Raw genomic sequence first — 21862 nt, 5'->3', positions numbered from 1 at the left:
ATAATGCTACGTTGCACACCTGCTGGTTAGTATGTTAACCTTGCAATGTTAGTAATACGGTGCGCTAATTTTTATCTTGATAACGACATGTAGAAAGTGGATCTCTTTAATTAGTATGTTAAGTGTATTACGTCGATGGTTCGATATGTTAATTAGTACGTCCGTTAGTGTGCTGGTAACGTTACCTTGCGAATAAGCATCCAAATTAGTGTGTTGTCTTGCTTGATTTATTACTCAGTATGTTAAATAGTACAGCGATCATCTTACGCTAATTAGCCACTTTAGTATTTAGTATGGTAATCAATATTATTGTTTACGGTATTGTTATGTTTACGGCATGTTATGCCATTGGACTATCGCATTCAATCATGCTACATCAAGCTTCTACAAGCTCATCTTTACCTGCTTATAGTCTCTCCTATCTATTATCATGGACGATCTCTTTATTATCAACGATGTTTCAGCAATGGAGCTGAAGCCCAAGATTGTTTCAAGGACCACGAATGGCCCGTCTCAAACTCCAGAGGCTTCACGGCATCGCATCAGCATCACGTGGAAGAATCTTTCCTACAGAGTGACAGTGCGAAAAGGTACTTGCTCTTATAGTGTGTCACGCACTTTACATAAATCAACTACGCGTGCTATCACGCGGTTACGCAAAGGTTATTGCACACGTACTCATTACTACGCGGTACTACACTCACTAGGAATCACACGGTAACTCGCAGTCAAGCGCGACTGTGTAGTCTCAAATCCAGGGAATCTAGTTTTTTCCGCTTTCGGTTTTACAGATTTCTGAATATACACTCCTAGAAATGAACTTCACTGCATAGGACGCTACTAGCCAACCATCATCTTGAATGACATCGTTAGCAGCACTGATTTGTTGAAAACAGGAGGCGTACGCCTTTTTTGTGACACTAATGCTGTTCATAATTGTCGCAAAAAAGGCGTACGCCACTCGTTTTTAACAAATCAGGGCAGGTAACGATATTATTCGAGACTGTGGTTGGAGAGGAGCGTGCTATGCGGTGAAGTTCATTTTTAAGATTGTAGTTGTTTCATGTTTAGTTTCGAAATTCCAGGATCGATGTGCCCGTAACCTGTTAACATAGCTTCCAAAAGTTGTGGGTACAGAGCCTTCTCATTGGCCATCTCTGATGACGTGACAGTTATACAAGACTCATTCTCAATCCATGTGTCTCTTGCCCGATATCCTTCTGTTTTCTCCCATCCTTAGGGCGCCTCCTTTTCTTCATAGTTTCACAGTTTGTTCTGATGGCGTATATTTTTCTTTTCTTTTTTTATCTTTCATCCGCTCAGAACGCAGATACCTTCTGCACAAACTGGCAGGCACTCTCGAGGCCGGGCAATTAACCGCCATCATGGGACCTTCTGGCGCCGGAAAAAACCACCTTACTAAACATCCTCTCCGGATTCCAGTAAGTTCCTACGCTACTCGAACTATTTACCCCTTTTACAAACGAGGCTCACTTTGTTTGTTGCCTGGCACAGCGATAATTATAGGCGCGTATCTTCCCCGTGTTTGATTGTGTCTGGTCTTTCCATGTGGTGGACGTAATAAGAATGCTGTATCGCGTATTAGATATGGGCGGTGATATGTTTACTATAAAAGAGGAAAGTTTGGCCACACGAATACTGTGTCGCTCTTTCTCAGAAAATACAATAAACATTAGACATCTGTGAATAATTATTTTGATACTTTGATTGAAAATCGAATCGGATAGGAAGCGAATAGTTGTATAAACTGACATTATACAAATGCAGCGCATGTATGTATATAAACTTGTGTACAACATGTACGCGCGATTTATTCACACGGATCAGAATATGAAGTAGCGCTCGCTTTGTTTTTATGCCTTCTCTTGTGACGTCTTCGGCCTTACGTACCCAACTTCGGAAACATTCGAATACACGTATATTGGACATGGAAGACACGTCAGTTCGATTACAAATTCGAATATAGAATTCCGCATTCTATTCGGAAATCGTATCGAATATAGTATTCGAAAAATTCAAATATTCGCACATTCCTAATAAACACGATGATAATTTGATGGGAGCTGTAACGTGCTGCCGTCTGCTATGTCGTCTGCTACTTCGTCTGCTACTTCGTCTGCTACGTCGTCTACTACGTCGTCTGCTCTCGTCTGCTACGGCAGTGTGCTCGCCTCTGTCGTAAAAACTGAAATTAAACTATCCAGTAATATTACAGATCACGAGGAGAGGACTATGGGTAGGAGTCAGTGCACGTCTATTAAATCGTGCTTAGGCTGACTACCTCTGCAGTCATTAGTGAACGATGCAAGCCTTCTAAGAGCCTCGTTCATTGCTCTTACTTTTCGCTGTTTCCTTTTAGCCCCAAAGGCTATGAGGGAGAGATATTTGTGAACGGTGTCGTCCGACGCAGAAGCACTTTCAGAAAGCTCGTGAGTTACGTCATGAACGGGGATTACCTCCTGCCTCATTTAACAGCCAGGGAAAGTCTCCAGGCAGCAGCTCAACTCAAGCTGGATCCCAAAGTCTCTGACGAAGAGCGAAGGCTTCTGGTAAGAAAAATGTTCCCTCATGATATTGCGAGACCATTGACTTCAAACTTAGCAATAGTTATATGTTGGTCGCGTAGTTTAACAGCTTGTTGCTTGTAAACCTATTACAACAAGCTATACATGGCAGAGGGAGCGCTAAATATTTTTTTTAATTTGCTAAAAAAATTGTGGTAAAAGGCTCGGAGCGACATCTGGTGGGATATTATCCCAATTTGTCAAGCAACAGTGTTCTATGTTCCCGACTGGCTTGCTGCTCATGATGACTACGTAGCCGACGCGTAGACGACTTCTTTTAGAAACAGTGTTATGCGCATGCTATGCAGTTTTGCCGCCGTATTTGACGAGCAATGCGCTATTTTGGCAGTGTTGCCCGTAATTTTCAATTTTAATTTTCTAAACAACCTTGAGCGCGATTGGGACGAAAATTGTGTCGTAAGAGTATTTAGGGCTCAGGCTATAGAATAGATCAATTTGCTGAGATTGCATCTCTACTGCTTTACTGTACATTTAAGGTCTCCTTGCATCAGTGATAATGTCTTTGTAACAGACCGGCTTAAACGAGGCAATAATACAAGTAAATACAATAATAGGACAAGCACTAGGATTCTTATAAATCTAAAGACAAGGACCCTTGAAATGTTATAATTAGCAAACAGGAAAAACATGAGTCTGTCTTTGGACATTGCGCTAAAACCGTTTTAATGCGGTAACTTTATAGGACCATCGTTGGTGGTCAATTTTTTGTCACGTGGTCACTGTCACGTGGTCCTATAAAGGCACGGACAGCCATACACAGTGGCTGATCCTATGAAGATATCGCTTCAAAAACATCGACATTCTGACAAAGAAAAGTCAATGGTTCACACCAGCAATGGTTCCTGTCCTTGCAAGCGTTTAACAAGAAAGATAATAATAATAATAATTGGGGGTTTACGTCGCGAGACAACTGAGATCATGAGCGACGCCACAGCAGTCGGTCTGTGGATTGCTTTTGCCCACCTGAGGGTTCTTTAACGTGCGATGAAAGCTCATCACACGGCACCCCATATTTAACGTCCCTCGCGGAAGACGGCGTGTCTAAGCAACTTGTACCCTGCCACCAAGTTGCTGGCGTCCTCGGCCGGGTTCGAACCCGCGATCTCGGGATCAGAAGGCGAACACGCTACCGACTGAGCCACCGAGGCCGGTAACAAAAAAGAAATTGTGTTGACTCCAAGACGAGAGCCAATGCAGAACAATGTTAATGACAGCAGGCCTGCAAACGGCATCACTGATAGTCATGCATATTACGTGAAACGATCTCTTTCGACAAAACATTTCTTCACCGGCTAGGTGGACAAAGTGCTCTCTATCTGGAGCCTAGAAGAATGTGCAGACACCGTGAACAACAAACTTTCTACTGGTCAGCGAAAGCGTTTGTCTGTGGCTCAAGAACTGGCCAGCAATCCGCCTCTGGTGTTCCTGGACGAACCCACAAGGTCAGGTCCCGTAACGCAACGGTCACCTCACGGGTGACAAGAAACGCAAAGCACGATACGGGTTCTCTCTGTAGCGGACTGGACAGCTCTAATTCCCTGCAATGCATCTTGACGCTGAAGGAGTTCGCCGCAAGAGGGCACACCATCGTGTGCAGTATCCATCAGCCTAGCTCGAAAATATTCCAGTTGCTGGATAAGGTATGTCGACGTCTTTCCAACAGCGCCCAATATTTAAAAAATTAGATTTTGGCAAGTGATAAACAATTTCACTGTATTTATTTCGAACTTTTTTTCTCTCACTGTCGATAATTTGCGCCTCAAACAATCTTGCGGCCGGGGCGACCGCCCCTACGCCCCCCCCACCCCCACCCCCCAGGCTGCGGCACTGAACGTACGGCACATTAAAACTCACTAATGTTTACGGCGACTCTAAAGTTGCGCAATAACTCAAGGATGTCGAAGTTGACGTCTCCCTATGGAAAACCTGCAAGCTGTGGTGAGTCTTGGGAATACGTGTGTAAGGCGACTGTTTCCGGTCTATGTTCGCTTCCGCTACGTTCGCGTTGATGTCTCGCTCGCGAAGTTGTCGACGCGTTAAAACCGCCTCGTAGCCTCGCAGATGATGACGCCGATCGGGCGTCCGTCGCCAGGAAAGCTGTCTACGCGGCATAAGTGGGCGCAAGGATTTCATTGTGCGTACATTTGACATCGTTTCAGCTCTATGTGTTGGCGGACGGACGCTGCATATACAGCGGCCCCACCGAAGACTGCGTACCTTTTATGAGTAACCAGGGTTTGGAATGCCCGCCCTTCTACAATCCAGCAGACTTCTGTAAGTCCTTCTCCTTCGACTTAATTCAATTATTAGTCTTACGTTTCCTTCAGTAATAGAGCTAGCGTCTGGGGACTTTGGAGACGTGAAACAAGATCTTGCCAGCATATTCAGCGACGTCACACGAGCCGTGGTTGCCGTGCCTGCGTCATCGACTGAAGAAGTCGATGAAGACAATCCCTCGAAGACACCGCTCCTTGCGAACGTACGTATAAGCCTGAATCCTTCCGGCTGATGCAAAATCTTCATCCGCGTCTTGCATACACGACTGCGGAAGCAAGAAAAACCCAGGAGAAAGCGGGGAGGGACGTAAGAGCCACTGGTGTAGAGAAAAGCCTCAGAATTTGGGCAACGCGGTCCACGACGAATGCCTCAACTACACAATCTAATCTGTCTCGCAACCTCGTTTTCCTTTCTTCTTGTGCCCGCAGTCGTGTCTGCGACATGCACTACCGTGCCGGCACCCAGACTCCTGGACGAGTCCCTTCACTTACTCCCAGTTGTCCGCCAGATGGAGCAAGCATCGGAGCGAGGCCGCAAAAAATGGGAGATTGGTTAGAGGCGGAGAGGACAGTATCATGTGCGACCAATTTTTCCTCTCAGGAATCCGGAGACCTGCCCCCAGTACAAGGTGCCCCGCTATGTGTCCAGCTAAGGGTGCTCCTGAAGCGGAACTTCTTGTCAATCGTCAGAGAACCGGTTAGCATCAGTTGTTGACACATCTTCGGTGTCTCAAGTTTCGCCCACACAAAAACATACGCAATTAACTAATTAATTAATTTCAGCTTGTCTTCCATCTTCGACTGGCAACGCACATCATTGTCGGTCTACTGATGGGACTCCTGTACTACGACATCGGCAACCGCGGCGACTCCGTCTTCAACAACGCTACCTTCGTCTTTTTCTCTCTGCTAGTCCTTCTCTTCACTGGCATGATGCCCGTAGTTCTCATATGTGAGTACAAAGGTCGCTTAGAACGTTAGTCAATTGCAGCCCAATGAGCTTCAGCACGAGCTGAAATAAGCGAAGTAAGAAGTGGACACATTTATCGATCTCTAGACTATTTCGACTGCCTTGCTATCCGATTGCAGCTCCATTATTCGGGCGTATCTCGATCTCAAACTCGGGTCGTATTTGTGCAATCATTGGGCTTCGCAAAATTGGGCAAACTTTGCTGCTTGCGACACTTTGAAGAGGCGAGGTGGCGGAGCGGAGCAACGAGTGCGAAACCTTATTCGCCACACTGCTGACGTCAGTAGTATAGGAGTGACGTCACTTTTTGTATGTTAGGAAGAGCGGCACCAAGAAATGACCGCGGTTACATGCAATGACAACATCAGTTGGCAATAGTAAAAAATGGTAAAGTAGTAAAACTAAAGTAAAAGAAAACAATGAGTAAAAAAAAAAGCAAAAGGAGCGCAAGCCAGTAACTCCCAACGATTTCAGCGTCTAGGTTCGGCAAAACTAGCATTCCTAGCGCTTACTCTAAATGGAAATCTATACGCGTCAGCGTTCGGGGACATGATTTGAAAGGCTTTTTCCCTGCTTCACCTTACAATGAACTTACGATAAACGAAATTGTTGCAGTTCCCTTAGAAGCGTCGGTCTTCGTGCGGGAGCACGCCAATGCCTGGTACTCCCTGAAGGCGTACTTCTTTGCCAAGACGCTGGCTGACGTTCCATTTCAGGTAATACATAGTGCAGGCATTGCTCAGAATTGCAAGAGGGACTTTATATTCCAGGTCGTCTTCCCCGCAATATTCGTAGCCATCGTATACTGGATGACTGCTCAACCTCCAGAGCTGGATCGATTCGGCCTCTTCGCACTGATGGCGGTCCTACTGTCTTTCTCTGCCCAGTCGTTAGGAATGCTGATTGGAGCGCTAGCCAGTGTAGAGGTACGTTACATTGTTCATTGATAGGGTTCGGATCTGTTTGTGGGTTTCATGTCTGTGCACGCTGAAAACTTCAATTCAGTGTTGCGCTCTTCATTTGGCTATACTTTGAGTATCAGAAAGGGGTACGTTGTAGTGGGTGAGGCAATTAAACATAGAAGGACAAACACAGCACAAGCCTTACAACGCCCACAGGGTGCGGGTTCGAATCGCTCTGCTGGTAACTTTTCTTCAACTGCTACCATTTCATTCAGAAAGGGTTGTTTCATGTGTACTAGTCTACATAGGTTTGCTCCTATAGAGGTCCTAGAGGTCTAGATGAGGGCCATGTGCTTCCCCCAATGTTTCCAGACGAATTGTCGCAAATTCACGAATTTTAGCAAGCGACACTTGGACAGGCTGTCACCTCTCTCCAGTCAATTAATGTACGTCCCTGGATTTCAGAGTGCCGTGTTCCTGGGCCCAGCTCTGACGGTCCCGCTCCTCCTCTTCAGCGGTTTTGTTGTGACACTCCGTGCCATACCACGCTACCTCCAGTGGCTCTCGTACGCGTCGTACGTGCGTTACGCGTACGAAGGCAGCATGCTTGCGGTGTACGGGTTTCAACGTCAGGAACTTCACTGCGATGAAGCGGTCGACGAAACGGCTGTATGTCTGTTCACGGAGCCTCAGGCCTTCCTCTCCTTTCTGGGGTTCGACGCGGAGGGTGTCTATCTCGACGTCATTGCTCTACTAGTAGCAACGGCGCTCTTTAAGGTTGCCACGTATGCTGCTCTTAAGTTCCGGACTAGACGCTTCCGTGTCACTTGAGCGGTGCTTCAACACTAACGAGTGGCATCAGCATCATAACAAGGACATCAGCACCGTAATTGGCCCTGTTTTCTTGTCTTCGAGACGTCTACAACGCAGTGCTCTTGGCCGTGCGGCTGTGCCCAATCCAGGCACGTAGTGTCGGTGGAAGATCCTGACAGGGCGGTTCTGTCTTGCTACAATGAATTGTACATTGGCAAGTTTCGGCTGTTTTGAACAGGAAGTCACGCCCTTTTCATTTTTTGAGACTGCAAGGACAAGGCCAGGAAAAGATAAAAGGTGCATAGCTCTTGAAAGGTCAGACTGAAAGACAGGGAAAGAACAGAGACAATAGCTGTGTTGGAAGACAAGGACGTGGGTTTGCCATGCAAGACTGCAAGCTTTACAGCTCCCACACTTGAGATCTGCACTATCAAGGTCGACTTCAGTCTACTATCTGCAAAAGTCAGCGACCATTGTTCAATACTGCTCACCAACTACATGGTATTCTGTTCTGGAACTTCTTGACGAAGATCGAACTGTAATGTTCTAATGTAGTTTAGTCCATTTCATCTCACCGAATCTTCAGAAGACAAATGGGGCAGGCGAACGATAGCCCCATATTATATTTTACCTAGCTACGAAGTCATCATGGCGGAAGTTGACTAGTCCTCCCATGTCTGCAATAAGTTCCTTCGTCAGCACGCTCAGAGGCTGCGGAATCAGCAGCCATCTTGGTTTTTACCATAAGCCGAGTTGAAAGGACATGATTTGACACGTGATCGATGCACATCACCAATTAATGAGACAAATTCGCGTCACGTGATGCCCCAACACCTAAGAGTACACCTCAATGCCCCTCCGTTGTTCTATTCTTACAACTGTGAGTAAGACATTGCAAGCGCCAATTTGCATAAGAGCGACTCTTGACCATGCCCGAAGCACCATACCGTGACTCAATTTGTCCACGTCCTCCTTTAGTGCAAGAGGTGATGACACGGTTCGTCTGACAGACGAAGCGAGCGTATAATGATGGATGAAACAGCAGGAAACAGATACGACATCACTTTCGGCCGACATATTTTCCGTCTACGGTCGTTCTCAATTTTAATTGGAAAACACACGCAAGCGTTTTGGCACTGTTTCGATCATTTCGTGTCGCTGTCCGGCTATCGCTGTCATGCTGAACTCGGTACGCTCCCATCGTGCGTAAAAAGACGTTTGAAGAATTTCTATCATGCAGGCTGCAGCAGAAGGTTTAGAATTTTGTTCCCGTGGGCAAGAGAGGTTCCGACGCCGACGACCTCTTATTGGGCACACCTTTGGAAGGGCGCGTTGGCTCCAGAGACTGTCTCCTCTGCTCTCCCTGCAAGAAGACGCTAAGTTACACGCGCAATTTAAAGTGCCACTACGGACTAAATCTCGTGTATTCAGAATCCTACCAAAGTTATGTTGCTGGAACCTTCTTGTCTCACTTTACATTCTTGCAAAATATTTTGGCTCTGCGTGACACAAAAGCTAGAGAAAATTAATTTTTATTGTTGAGAACTGTGACGTCATGTTAGGCTCCGACGGAGCGTCTGGCTCTCATCTGGCAACGTTGTTACCCTTCGCGTCTTCTGGGGGGCTCACTTTTTGCTCTCCGTTAGCGGAGCCCCACGTGACATATCCACCGAACGCTACGAGGGAAAGGACATCTATCCCATTTTCCCCTCTTTCGATCAGCGTCACGTGACTTCTCCACCACGTGACCCTCCCCGGACGCCGGCGTCGTTGCTAGGAGACAAGTGCCCTCTCCAGTACATGACATCTTTGCAATTTGTGGGCTTATGATTACATCACCCGCTCCTCGCGTCATCGAAACTTGTGAAGGCTCAGCAGATGTTCAAAAATTGACAGAAATGCACAGTGTTCGTAAACAGGATTGAAATTTCGCGTATAGAATCCTTGAGGCACTTTCTTTTCATGGACTAAAGAAAAAATAAACGCTGTTTTCCGAGTCCGGAGTGGCACTTTAAGTTACATCAGACGCTTCGCCAAATGAAAGTGCGCCTCACTTTGTGATGTATGTAATGTATGTAAATGTCACTGTGCTCCTTTCAGATATATGTCACGCAAACGTGCCACGCTAGTAGGGGCATAGCAGTAGACAGACAGGTTCTGTTGGCGGCGTGGTTTAACAGCTTGTTGCTCGTAAACCGAGCGCAACAAGTTCTACATGTGAATGCCAAGAATTGGAATTTTGAATTTGCTAGTAAAATTGCGATGAAACGGCTCGGGGCGACATCTGGTGGCAAAAGATTTAAGGACGATTAATGTAACTAATGCGACGGGAATGCGTTAGCATTCAGCCGATCCGCCCACTACTTTCCACCCTAACTATCATTAACTGTTGCTAACTACACAGCCACAACAGCAGCGCAAGCCTTCTTCCATGCCGGCGGCGTATTTTGAAACGCTGCTTTCGCTCTTCTTCCATCTCGTTCGCCCGCCTTCGGCGCCGAGCAGCGGCATCCGCTGCCTGACATTGCTTGCGTTGTTCCTCGGTTTCGGCAGCTTGTCGCCTTCGCTCAGAATCAGTCTTTTTTTGATGCCTACTTGGCCCGGCACTCGTACTCGGTTTACGCTCCGTTGTGCACTTTAATTTAGCCCATACGCGCCTTGCACACCCGCAAGGTCAGACTTGCCCGCGTATCTGACGCGCCGCCAAGACCGCTTCGGCAGACATGCTCCTCTCCGTGGCGTCACCGCCGCGGTGCACGTACATTGGCTTCCGCTCGTGACCTACTTTTCCTTACTCTCAACTCTGCAGTGCCCTTCTCCTCTCTCACGCGGCGTACTTCCCTCTCCACGTTTTGACCGCATCGACACCGATACTTTTCGTTCAAACGCCGCTTCTAATGCTAACGCGTTAATAATCTCCAGTTCGTCAAGCAACAGTGATCTATGTTCCCGACTGGCTTGCTGCTCATGATGACTACGTCGCCGACTTCGTTTGTTTTAGATCCAGTGTTATGCGCATGTGATGTAGTTTTGCCGTCGTACAATGCACATTTGGTGGCAACTTTGACATAGTGTGGCCCGTAATTTTAATTCTCTAAAAACTAGGAGTGCAAACCGGACAAAAATTGTGACGTAACAGTACATACAGCTCAAGCTAGCGAATAGGTACATTTTCTAAGATTCCAGCCCTACTGATTCACAGTATCTTCAAGAAATGATAGTTATTTTATTTCGTATTACAAATAACCATCGCTCAAAGGCTCCGCACGCAAAATATAAATGCCATCAGTGGAAATTACGCGCTGTCGCGAATCTTTGAAAGAACACGCAAAACTGCATAGTTTCGGATTCTCCAAGAGCAGGTGACGTCACCGAGAGCCCCGCCGACTGTATCCTAGCAACAGTGCGCGCACTTTCGCGGTCTTCACACGTTGGAAGACCGAGAGCAGCTCAGTGCTCAGGAGACGAAAATCGACCTTGGAGGGGCAATGTTGCCAGACGGGTGACGGATATAGCGTACACTATGACGTCATACTTCTAAAAACTAGAAATTACTGTTATGACACTTCCGCGTCACAAACAGAATGTAATGCGAGACATGTGAATTGCAATGGCATGAATTGAGTAGGGTTCTGAAGACACAGGATTTGGTCCGTAGTGTTATGCTTGTGGTTGGGAGCCCAAAGGATGTAGTGGCTCAGACCATAGCCAAGACAATATAGTAATGTCGTATATTATTAGCGACATCAATAGGTCGCGCTACTGTGCAGAGCCTCTGTTAGCGCCTACACAGATAAAAGCACCTAACATTAGATCTGGCAGCAGCAAAAGACAAGGACAGAGACAAGAAGGTGACGCTACGACTGCTCACTCACAACTACGTACTCGCAACTTCTCGCAACTAAAAGGAAAATTTAATTGTACCGAGGCGATACATGTACAGCTCCCTCCAACGTTAACTTTAACGCGGCGACAGCATGGCGGAGCAGTTGGAGAGCCACCCTATCGTCGCTAAGTCGAACTATAGGGAGACAGCGTTGTGGGCCATCCCACTCGTGCTTGGGGGTGTTTGTCGAGGAGCCTCCTCCTTCTCACGATTACCCTCCTCCGCGCATTCGGAGCGGAGCGTCAGTTTCTCGACAAACACCCCAAGCATGAGTGGGATAGTCCACATGGGATAGCTCTCTCCCTATAGTTCTACTTAGCGCCGACAGGATGGCTCTCCAACTACTTCGCCAGCCGTCGCCGCGTTAGAGTTGACGTTGCAGAGAGCTGTACGTGCCTTGATACATGTACATGCGATACATGCCTTGGTACAATACAATTTTTCTTTAAGTTGTGAGTAAGCAGTCGTCTTGTCCTCTGTCCTTACCTTGTGCTGCTTCCAGTTCTAACGTCAGTTTACCAACTACCCCGTCTTTATACTCTTGCGCAGTATATATAAGCACCTACCCGTACGCGCACGCAGTGTATGGTCGTGCTCAGTCTAGACACCCTGGGTTGACACAGTAAGAAGGGCCAGACGAAGAAGAAGAAGGTGTTCAACAGGAACTCTCCTACGTAGCTCATGGTGCGAGTCCGTACTTTCCTACATACGTTGAGTGAAAGTGAAGCTGACACATTTGTGGGAATCAGAACACTGTGAAGGATGACGTCTACACTCTTAAAAATGAACTTCACCACATTGCACGCTCCTAGCCAACCACCATCCCGAATGACAACGTTCTCGCCCCTGATTTGTTGAAAACGGAAGGAGGAGCCTATTTTATGCCGAGCATAATGGGCACAAAATGGGCTCCTCCTCCCGTTTTCAACAAATCAGGGGCGAGAACGTTGTCATTCGGGATGGTGGTTGGCTAGGAGCGTGCAATGTGGTGAAGTTCATTTTTAAGAGTGTACAAATGTGTGAACATGTTACGTCATCGTACTACTCTAGAGGCTGTCGATAGTCATATCGACCGCAGAAAGAACTCGGGGATTGTAGCAGTATTTTCACAAGGAGGTGTGTGACGTTATATGGTTTACGGCCGTGTACAATCGTAGAAGATATAATATTGGCATTAAAGCGTTTTGGAGGAGGGTGTTCAAAAATCCTCGACGAAATGCGCTGTGTTGTTCTTCCTTGTTTTGTAAGAGTTTTCTAAATTGTTCTCACGTTTTCGGGTGTATGGGATACCCTTCGCAATCGTGCTGCACGGGATATTTGCTGATGTCGTGCTCGTAGTACCGCTTCAAGTGCGTCTTGCCGTAAAGACAGGAATGAATACCGAAACGTCCCACCTTCTTCCAGCCAACGAAGCCGAAAAATGCTTTCAAAAATCCTGCACGGGGGGAAATACCTTCAGAAGGTTGTTCGGTTGCATCGGATCGGGTTGCGTTATAATGGACTATATTTGGTCACAATAGGTTATCGTGGATTACATTGGATCATTTTGGATTGTGTAGATCGAATTGGATTCTAATGGACCACGTTCATCGTACTACATCACCTTGGATTACACTGGATTACATCGTAAAATAGTCCTGAAAATGACCAGGCGTGCTTGTCTGGTCTGCTAGGTAGTCACTTATGATATTGTTGCGTTGCCTCTGTTCGCGAACTTGTGCGGACAGGGCTATGGGCCATGTGCGACCGTAGACAATTATCACCATGTAGCCCTGGCACTGACTTACCTGCTGTAAGGAGTATGGCTGCAGTGGCTACTAACGTGCTATGGCTCTCAGCGAATCGCGGTGCGTGATCGTCCCTGGTTGTTCTGTTCTTATAGACCCCAGCTTTGACTGCATCCTGTGCGTGCATTAGCTGGCAGTCCACCTTCTCGCCTGCGCACTGCGAATGCGAAAAATATTCAGCGAAACTTCGTTAATTCGAACTTGGTTATTACGAACTCGAGTTACTTCGAACTTGGTTATTGCGAATTCAAGTTACTTCGAACTTCGTTATTACGAACTCGAGTTACTTCGAGCTGGTCAATCCGAACTCTTTCATTAGGAATCAGTTATTACTATTGTTAATTTTGCTAATTCGCAACCTTGAAACCATGAACGTGGAATGCCGTTTACCACGAAAAGTTCCTCGTCATAAAATGTTTGTTAGAAGCACCCTCAGAATTTCTCTCGTAGAAATTCTCGTCGGATTTCTCTCGTCAGTAGAAAATATTCCTTAAGAAATTTTGCTTAGGATTCTTTGAAATGAACTTTCCGAAGGATTCATCTGCCAAATATTTTCCCTCCGTACGTGTAAGTGTACACTGTGCACATTGCTTGGTTAGTTCATCGCTTACACTGCATCTGCAAGACAGGTAGCAGTGGCACAGTTTCTTCGGACGCAGTGTTACCAGACGGGATGCTATCAATCCGAATTCAGAGTCATGCAGTTCCACTGAAAAATTTCCAAGAAAAATGTTTCTTCTTACGACGAACAGTGTTCTTTTTTTTTTTAAGTCAATACTCTACGCGTGCCATTTCATGCTCACCTGTACAGTTGATATCATTACGTATGTCCAAATCGCCAAAGTGCACTACCAGAAGCAGTAAGGTAGACTGCTGAGGAGTCAACAGCGTAGTATCAGTGTCGCTGTTGGCAACCCCGTGTGTACACTGCGTCGCTTGTACCGTGAAGATGGCGGGAGCGATGCCCAAGTTTGAGACCTGCACTCGAATGTAGGAACCCGCATGCGTACTTCGACTGGACACGCCGTTGATACGCCCTTTTGTGCTGCGCATGCGCAGATAATTTGGTTACAATATTAGTAATCAGTCTTACGCCAAAAAAAAATCAATAAAAATACAGACGTGGTGTGTCGGAATATGTAGCTATTGACATCGCTTAGCGGCAACCAGTCGCTCGTAACATCACCTTGCGTATGTCAATCTCTAATAGACCTCTACCCGAGAAAAGTCATCATGACGTTGGTAGACAAACTGAAACCGAAACAAATCGGAAGGGGAGGGCTGAGTTCCATGAATGGGTACTTCTTCGCTGCCTCCTATTGAAAGAAAAGTAGGACCAAAGGTAATCCCTTCAAGACAGCGGCTCTCGTAGGCGACCTTCTTCGCCAGTAGCTTCGAGCGTAGTCCAACTCTACCAAATTTGAGGCGCAGTCGAACACTATGACGTCATTTGTTTACAAGCAGGGGGAGGTGTATACTCAAGAGTTCTTCGTTGCTTTCTGCCACGAGTACTGTCAACAACGCCATCTGGATTGGAAGAAGTCTGCATTCTTGTTGCCAGTTGCCGTGTGCAACAATGGCAGATATATTGTCCAAGTGTCTCAGAGAATGCTTTGTTCCTACAAAGGAATCCTGTCAGGGGAATTGCCGCCTGCAATGGAACGTCAGCGTACAACTGCGTCCGTGCGTGACTGTCGTCTGTTATGAGAGATGACCAACATACGGACAGAAAGCGTTTCTAGCGTATGTCACGGCACGTTTACGTTCGAAGAGCCTCGTCCTCTTCTCCAACGAGCAGCGTAGCCTCCGCCATCCAAAAACGGAAGCAGACGACAAGAATATCCAACCACGTCGACAAAACTTTCCACCGTGATTGCCCGCTAGAGTATCCAGACACACCCGTCGCATACCGAAGACGGCCAAGTGCTTGAGCAAATACCTTTCTCGCACTAGAGTGAGATTATCCGCATTGATCTCCATGACAATGAGGCTCATGTGAGGTTGGCGGTAGAGGAAAGTCAGGAACCGTTCTCCGCTACTCGCATTATACAGGATAGGGGCCTCGGGAAGACTGTGCCGGTAGAAACTAAGCAACACTGGCGTTGGACGGCCTGCTTTTCGCTTCGCCTGAAAACAGCACACACAGAAAAAAGAGAGCCTTTACCATCACGTTTAAAATTAGGAGAGAGAGAGAGAGAGAAGTGAGAGAAAGCAAGGTATTTGTAAGGACCCTCTCCCAGCGTTCAGATATGCCTCTACACTCTTAAAAAAAAAGAGTGGACAGTAACTCCTTTTTGGGGAGTACATACTCCCTTGCCACATATATCACTCCCTTTGGAGTGTACAATTACTCTCCTGTAGGGAGTTAAAGGGTATCCTCACTCCCTGAAGGGAGTGAGGAGACTCCTTTTTTGGGAGTAGTTGTGTTCTTCAAAAGGGAGTGATATATATGGTGTACTCCCCGAAAAGGAGTTATGACAAGGAAGATGAGTTAAAGTACACACTTTTTTAAAGAGCAGAACGCTACAGGATAATTCACAATGGACCGTTTACGGTTGCGCTTGCGTGTATGCATCCGCTGCCAGCGCATCATTGCAACGGAACATGCTTCTGGAACGAAGGTAGACCTCAGACGCTGTGCGCAGCCGTAAACGCACTAATGTGACTCAGCCTTAAACCGCTAAAGTAAGCGCAGTTCGGGCAAGTCTTGGCGCTGAAAATAAGCTCACATTACAGAATTAAATTAAATTAAACAGAATTAAAGAAACGGTCGCATCCCTTCCAGTCGACATTCCGAAACTATGGTGTCATTTTATTCCTCGTTGACCACTGACCGAGAATTCCGCGCGAAATACTGGCGCAGTTTGACTGCTATTCGATGGAACACATGACAAGAGCAGGCTCCGGAGGCTGAGAGTATGCCGGAATTCCCTCTCTGGAAAAGGGCGAAAACGTCATTCCCTACACCACCAATCAGAGCACGGCATTGAGAAAGTGAACGCTGCGGCTGTGCTGGCGTCTGGACGGCGCCTTTCTCATCTGAGCGAGGCCCCCTCACTCCTCCTGTTAGGGAGTGACGTCACGCTGATATCGTTGTCGCTAGAGCCTCCGCGGCTGTGGAAGCTGCGTTGATCATTAAAATTCGTTTACTTAATATCTAAGCACTTTTCGGACGAAAAAAATTATCCAAGTTGATCGTCGGCCGATGCCAAACATAGTAGTATGTGTTTCGCAGATGGGTTTCTGTATGCGACCGTCCATTTAAGCTTTGTTCTTTTTTTGTCTGCAGTGTCGTATAGAACGTGAATGATCCTCACCTCCTCTCTCACAAATATATCTTGCGGTTGTTCTTCGAAGCACCTGTAGTGGCGAAAATAACTGGTAAGTCAGGAACAAATCTTTCACTCATTATATACGGTGTTAAAGAAGCAATGAAATGACACTTAATACTGTTTGAAATCGTGCCTGATTAATAAAGAAACCAATCAACAGCCACTATACTAAATATTTTACCTGGACGGTGTCTCGACACAGCGTCAATTTCATTCTCAAAAACACCCTCAAAAACTTCGGAGAAGCGGTGCAGCGTGAACGTGGAGGCCCGCCACGATCTCCTGGCGTGACGTCATCAGGTCCGTGTGACGTAGCATGACCCGCGCAGCCGTGAGCTCCCATTTCTCTCTCAAAACTCGTCCGCGACGGACATGGCAACTCGTGGGGTATCCTATACAATCAGCCCTGCTGACTGAGGTCTTCCCTGTATTCTGCAGCAGACTCTTTCAGAAGGATGTCAGAAGTCCTCCTCCTGAAGTCGTCCCAGCACGCATACTAAGACCCCTTTCTCCGTTGCCTTCATTCCGTCTGTCCACAGCGCATTTATTCCGTGTCAGCGCCGCGAAGCAACCGTGGCTATGAGCAACGTACAGATTTGGACAGACAAAGAAAGGACAGCAGGAAGGAGTGGGGCCCACGGGGATTAGTATGCGTCCTGGGCTGACTTCAGTGGGAACTGTGCCGACATGCGGCTGGAAAGTCTTCGGAAAACCCAAGGAAAACCTCAGACAGCACAGCCGGTGACAGGATTCGAACCCACCACCTCGTAGTATTCAACACGACCTTGGCTACTGGCAAGTATTCTTCCGAGCTTTCGTTTGAGTTCCTAGAATATTCCTTGACTGCAGTGCCTTTCACACAGAGTTGCGTCCCATAGGTGGCGCTTCATGTCACGCGTGACGTAACAGGCGCTTACTTGTTGTACGTAGGATGGCAATGATTGCCCGTTTTATAAGTTGTAGTATCGTTCAGGCATTCGGATATATCTTTGAATGTTGGCACGCTGCTCGGCACAAGCAGGATATTATCGGATCCTTCCTGCAAAGTCGACGGCTACGTTATTTTACCCGCGAACGATCCATTATGTCACAAAACTAATATTATTTCTTATCATTAATTGATATGTGAGTTTAAAAAATCAACCGTGGCTTACAGCGTAGACAGACGGCAACTGCGAAACGGCGACACCTGGCGTCGGACAGGGAATTAGAACTCGTACTTTCTTGTAGTTTTTCAGGACCAGATCGGATTCGGAAGCTTTGTCCGACAGAAAACTTGCAATCACCTAAGGGAGATACTATAAAGTCGACATAACGTATCGTTACTAGATATCATTCATAGAGTGCAATTTCCTGCAGCCAAAGTTCGAAAATTGCACACTTGTTAGTTCAGACGGGACCTTGCTTCAACTGTTGTGTGTCTCAATCAGCATTTGCGGCTCAGTAGTGACATGTAAGTTTCCGCGGTCGAATTCAACCAAGGACGCCAGCAATGTGATTGCGTGCTGTCACGTTGCGGGAGTACTGCTTGCGACACACTTGTCTGTAAACTCCAGCTCATGGAAAAACGGTGGCGATTAGGGCTTGTTGGTAGCAATTCATGTTATAAGAGCTAAAACTACAGAGAAAAAAAAATACTAAAAATGACGGACAAAAACAACACTACACACGGCACTGTACTTGGAAGAAAGTGATTTTAATCACGAACCGGCTTTTTTTTAACACCTCATTCCCCATTGCGGACCAAACCAGTCAGGTAGCGGAAATAATTTTATCCTTTTGGAACTCCCTTTCCCTCTAAATTCCCTGGATATACTATTCTTACAAAATGCACGCCTCTTTAGAGGGAAAAGGAGTTCCAAAAATATAAAATTACTTTCGTTAATTAACTGGTCGGGTGGACAATGAGGAGTGAGATATTAAAGAAAAGACGGTTCGTAATTAAGGTCACTTCGTTGAGACTACAGTGCCGTGTCCTGTGTGCTTTTTGTCTGTCATTTTCAGACATTTTTAGCAGTGAAGTTTTAACGCTCGTGGGCCAACGGTCCCCTACCGGCGGTGTCGCGCGCGAAGGAGCTATACCAAAATTCATTCCGAGGGGAGGCCGTGTAGTTACACAGCGCCATCAATCGAGAGAGGTACACTTGGGCGTCGTCTGCTGCAATGCTCGCACTGCCGAAAGCTCCTCCCCTCGGAGTGGATTTTGGTATAGCTCCCTCGTGCGCGACACTGCCGATAGGGGATCGATCCTCCACGTGCTGAATATCACAGACAAGTGCGTTTTCACGAGGGACACTGCGGTGCTTACGAGCTCATTTCGAGCGCTCTCTCGAAACTCGCGATTTTTCACCGAACGCCGTGTAATTTTTAATTTTAAAAAAATAATTTCTCTCTTATCATCCGTGACGTCACAGTTGAGCCACGTACAAGACACTTTTGCGTTTATTTGTTCATTTTTTAATGCTTGGACTGTACCGTGTTTTGTTGATCGGAATCTTCGGGTTGTTCAGCGCTGAGCGAGAGTTCTTCCTTGGGAGGCATGACTTGGTTCCATCTCTTGGCGGCGTGTTGAGTTTCGACAAAGAGTTTAATGTACCAGTTCTGTTTGATAACGGGCCGGCTGAGCAGACACACGAAGTACCTGAATAAAAAATAACGAAGTATTTCTGAACATTATCGAATTTTTGAATATGAACTATAAAATAAATGCATTGTTTTAAAGGCGTAAAATTGATCTCCGGACATGACGCGTATTAATTGCTATTGCTTGCTTGCCAACCGAAGATTCTTTGAATAAAGTATACGGACCTTGCAAGAAGAAAAAAAAAAGCTTACCAAAATTTGCTGTAATTCAAGCAATGCACAGTGCAGTTATTTCCTGGCTCACAGTTGCAACAGTATCCCTGCAGAAGTATTATAATTCTGTTTCTTATCAAGTTCGTGATTACACCGACGGCTTCAATGTTTGCAAAATGAAATATTTGAACAACATTCACCTTCGGCTGAAGCAGACTGGCCGTGTGATGCCCGCAGATATCGATGTCGCACGATGTTCGTACTTTATACGATTCAGAGATTTTTTCGTTTACCGTCTGCAAAGGATGTATAGTGCTTGTTAGTAGTTCGGCAGAAGAATGCCCAAAGAAGCTCAGCTTGATCAACGCCAATGGCTGGTCGTGAACCGAATAAGCCTCCGCCAATCACCTTTCGTGCTTTCGGCTACCGTAACCATGGAAACGGGCCGTCATCAGCTGTACGTACAGCCACTGGCAGTCGGAATTCGAATCGTATCGAACACATAATTATTCGCTTCGATATTAGAAGAAAAAAAAAACGCGAATAGTTGCACGGCCCTAGTTTCTATGGCTATGGCTACGGCTATGGCTGATGAAAGCGTGACTGTGATTGGTGGGAGTCTCAATATGACTGTTGATTAGCCTTGATCATGATGCGAGACCAACATGTTTTATACTGTGGTACTTCACTGCATCAACCTGCGATAGCGCAGTCCATATTACGTTCTTGTGTCTTATTCTTCTATCCATACCACTTGTTGTACCCTTTCCTTCCACATATCAAAGTAATCTTACCGTGAGGTATCTGAACGGATAAGCCAGCAGGAGATTATCCCGCCGCAGTCTTATCACGATGGTATTGAAGAGCCGAGACGTACGCTCGAACTCAGGTTCATACACTCGGGTGACATGGACGAAGCCGGTCCCTTTGGATCCCTGAAAGACACAGATACTACCATATCGACTTGTTGAGGAAGATTCCTATCTAACCGATGTCTTGTTGAGCATCTCATTATAAATCAGATCAAAATTATTGATAACAAGGTGATCCAACAAACGGCAATACGACATCGTCTTACCCGAGACCGAAAATTAAGAACAAAAATATTTGTACGAATCATCTTGTACAATGCCGCTACGACTGAACAGGTACGGAACACTAAAAAAATGTCGTTATGGAACAAATCTCGTGCGCTCAGAATGTCAAAGCAATCGATGTGTCTCACATTGTATTCTCCCAAAATATTCTTTCTCGACGTGACACGAAAGTATCATAAAATTAATTTCTAGTTTTGAGAAATATGACGTCATAGTGTGCGTAATCCCGCCACTCGTCTGGCCACATTGCTCCTTCAGGGACGATTTCCGTCTTCTCACCACAGCTGCTGGCAGTTTTCCAAGGTGTGGCGGAGAGCGGAAACCGGGAAGGTCTGCCCGCCATTGTTGGGTGACGGACGTCAGATCTGTCAATGACGTAGCTTATACACTAGGAGAATCCGAAACTATCAAGTTCTGTGGGGTTTTCCCAAAAAATTCGGGGAAGCGCGTACAGCATATATTGAGTATTTGAGCGAGTCTTGAGCCTTGACTGAGACTGATTGAGCTTGACCGAGTCGTCGAGTGAGTATTTATTTATTTATTTTAATTGCCCTCAGGGCTTATTGCATTGAAGAGGGGAGTGGTTTTGCAAGCGAAAACAGGCTACAGGGGAGTGCATAATAATAAACATACATTATATACGACAGCACAGTATATAGTTGTTTATATATCATGTGCTATACATTGCTGTAATGAGACACAGTGGATATGAACACAAAGCGGCGTCAATGAGCGGTGTCAGTGATAGCAGTGAGTTTGCCAGGAAGACGATTCCGCTCTACTGACGTTTTTGGAAAGAAAGAGTTTAAAAATGCATTAGCTTTGTGTATTAAGTCTTTGAGGAAGGCTGATTTATAATACAAAACAAAATAAATACTTTTTTTTATTACGTACTTTGAGAGGGGGGCAATGTTGTGCTACTGCGACGGACGCTCACCTTGCCTGTGTTGTTGATTAAGAGCAACACTTGAATCTTCCTCTGGCATTTCGTAAGGCTCTTATGTATTTCCGGCGGCTGGTAGACGTCGGTGTCACATGGCACTATGAGAGCTTTCATACTGACATCCATCGCACCCCTCACGGTTACTAGGATCGATATCACAACCCACAGCCTCGTAGCCGACCTCATCCCGTACATGCCCTAGTGCGTCACCGACATACCGACAACTTCTGATCTTCTATGCTAGGCGACTTGTTAGTGTCAACCATGGAGCTCATGAACCGGAAGTGTCGGGGCTTCAGGTGTTTCGCATGTCATGAGCATGTAAGTAGCTTCGATGATAGGTCTTGCGCGGGTCAACGTTCATGGGTACAGCTCATAAAGATCCCGAACTAATGTGGTCAGCCGGACGACGGCGCGACGCACACCACATCGTCTGCAACTTCGCTTCTGCTTT

At 46.4% G+C, this 21862-nt stretch overlaps 2 protein-coding genes across 3 annotated transcripts in view; one reads left to right on the top strand and one right to left on the bottom strand.

Moving 5' to 3' along the window:
- The window catches only part of LOC135397264 (ATP-binding cassette sub-family G member 1-like), a 20363-nt gene extending 8823 nt beyond the window's left edge, over positions 1-11540 (top strand). Inside the window, 13 exon segments of the mRNA XM_064628716.1 lie at positions 465-590; positions 1324-1406; positions 1408-1442; positions 2381-2570; positions 3903-4048; positions 4123-4246; positions 4766-4880; positions 4934-5085; positions 5484-5579; positions 5666-5834; positions 6468-6568; positions 6623-6778; positions 7220-11540. Coding sequence (XP_064484786.1) covers positions 465-590; positions 1324-1406; positions 1408-1442; positions 2381-2570; positions 3903-4048; positions 4123-4246; positions 4766-4880; positions 4934-5085; positions 5484-5579; positions 5666-5834; positions 6468-6568; positions 6623-6778; positions 7220-7585 — 1859 coding nt within the window. The 3' untranslated portion in view covers positions 7586-11540.
- Positions 8628-21862, bottom strand: LOC135397263 (hapless 2-like). 2 transcript variants are annotated; one of them, XM_064628714.1, is made up of 15 exons: positions 21403-21862; positions 20163-20303; positions 19569-19664; positions 19408-19475; positions 19048-19213; positions 17727-17858; positions 17490-17611; positions 16558-16600; positions 15180-15367; positions 14044-14285; positions 13852-13949; positions 13241-13397; positions 12723-12888; positions 12020-12155; positions 8628-8930 (listed from the first exon to the last, which is right to left on the bottom strand). In XM_064628714.1, exons 1-15 carry the CDS (start codon positions 21601-21603, stop codon positions 8823-8825), a joined length of 2064 nt encoding a protein of 687 aa, XP_064484784.1. In that variant the 5' UTR covers positions 21604-21862; the 3' UTR covers positions 8628-8822. The 2 variants fall into 2 exon arrangements, with proteins under 2 accessions (XP_064484784.1, XP_064484785.1); XM_064628715.1 differs by lacking the exons at positions 8628-8930; positions 12723-12888 and having other exon boundaries at positions 12043-12155.

The sequence above is a fragment of the Ornithodoros turicata genome, chromosome 6 (genome assembly GCF_037126465.1).
Source record: "Ornithodoros turicata isolate Travis chromosome 6, ASM3712646v1, whole genome shotgun sequence".
In the NCBI taxonomy this organism is placed as follows: domain Eukaryota; kingdom Metazoa; phylum Arthropoda; class Arachnida; order Ixodida; family Argasidae; genus Ornithodoros; species Ornithodoros turicata.
The sequence above is the reverse complement of the archived record's forward strand: the minus strand, read 5'-3'. Positions and strand labels throughout refer to the sequence as shown.

Coding starts and splice junctions, on each gene's coding strand:
- LOC135397263 (XM_064628714.1), bottom strand. CDS start 21,603: ATGTACGGGATGAGGTCGGCTACGAGGCTGTGGGTTGTGATATCGATC. Junction 12,889..13,240: donor AGCCATACTCCTTACAGCAG/GTAAGTCAGTGC, acceptor CCCCCCGTGCAG/GATTTTTGAAAGCATTTTTC. Junction 12,156..12,722: donor TATCCCATACACCCGAAAAC/GTGAGAACAATT, acceptor CAACGTATGTAG/GAAAGTACGGACTCGCACCA.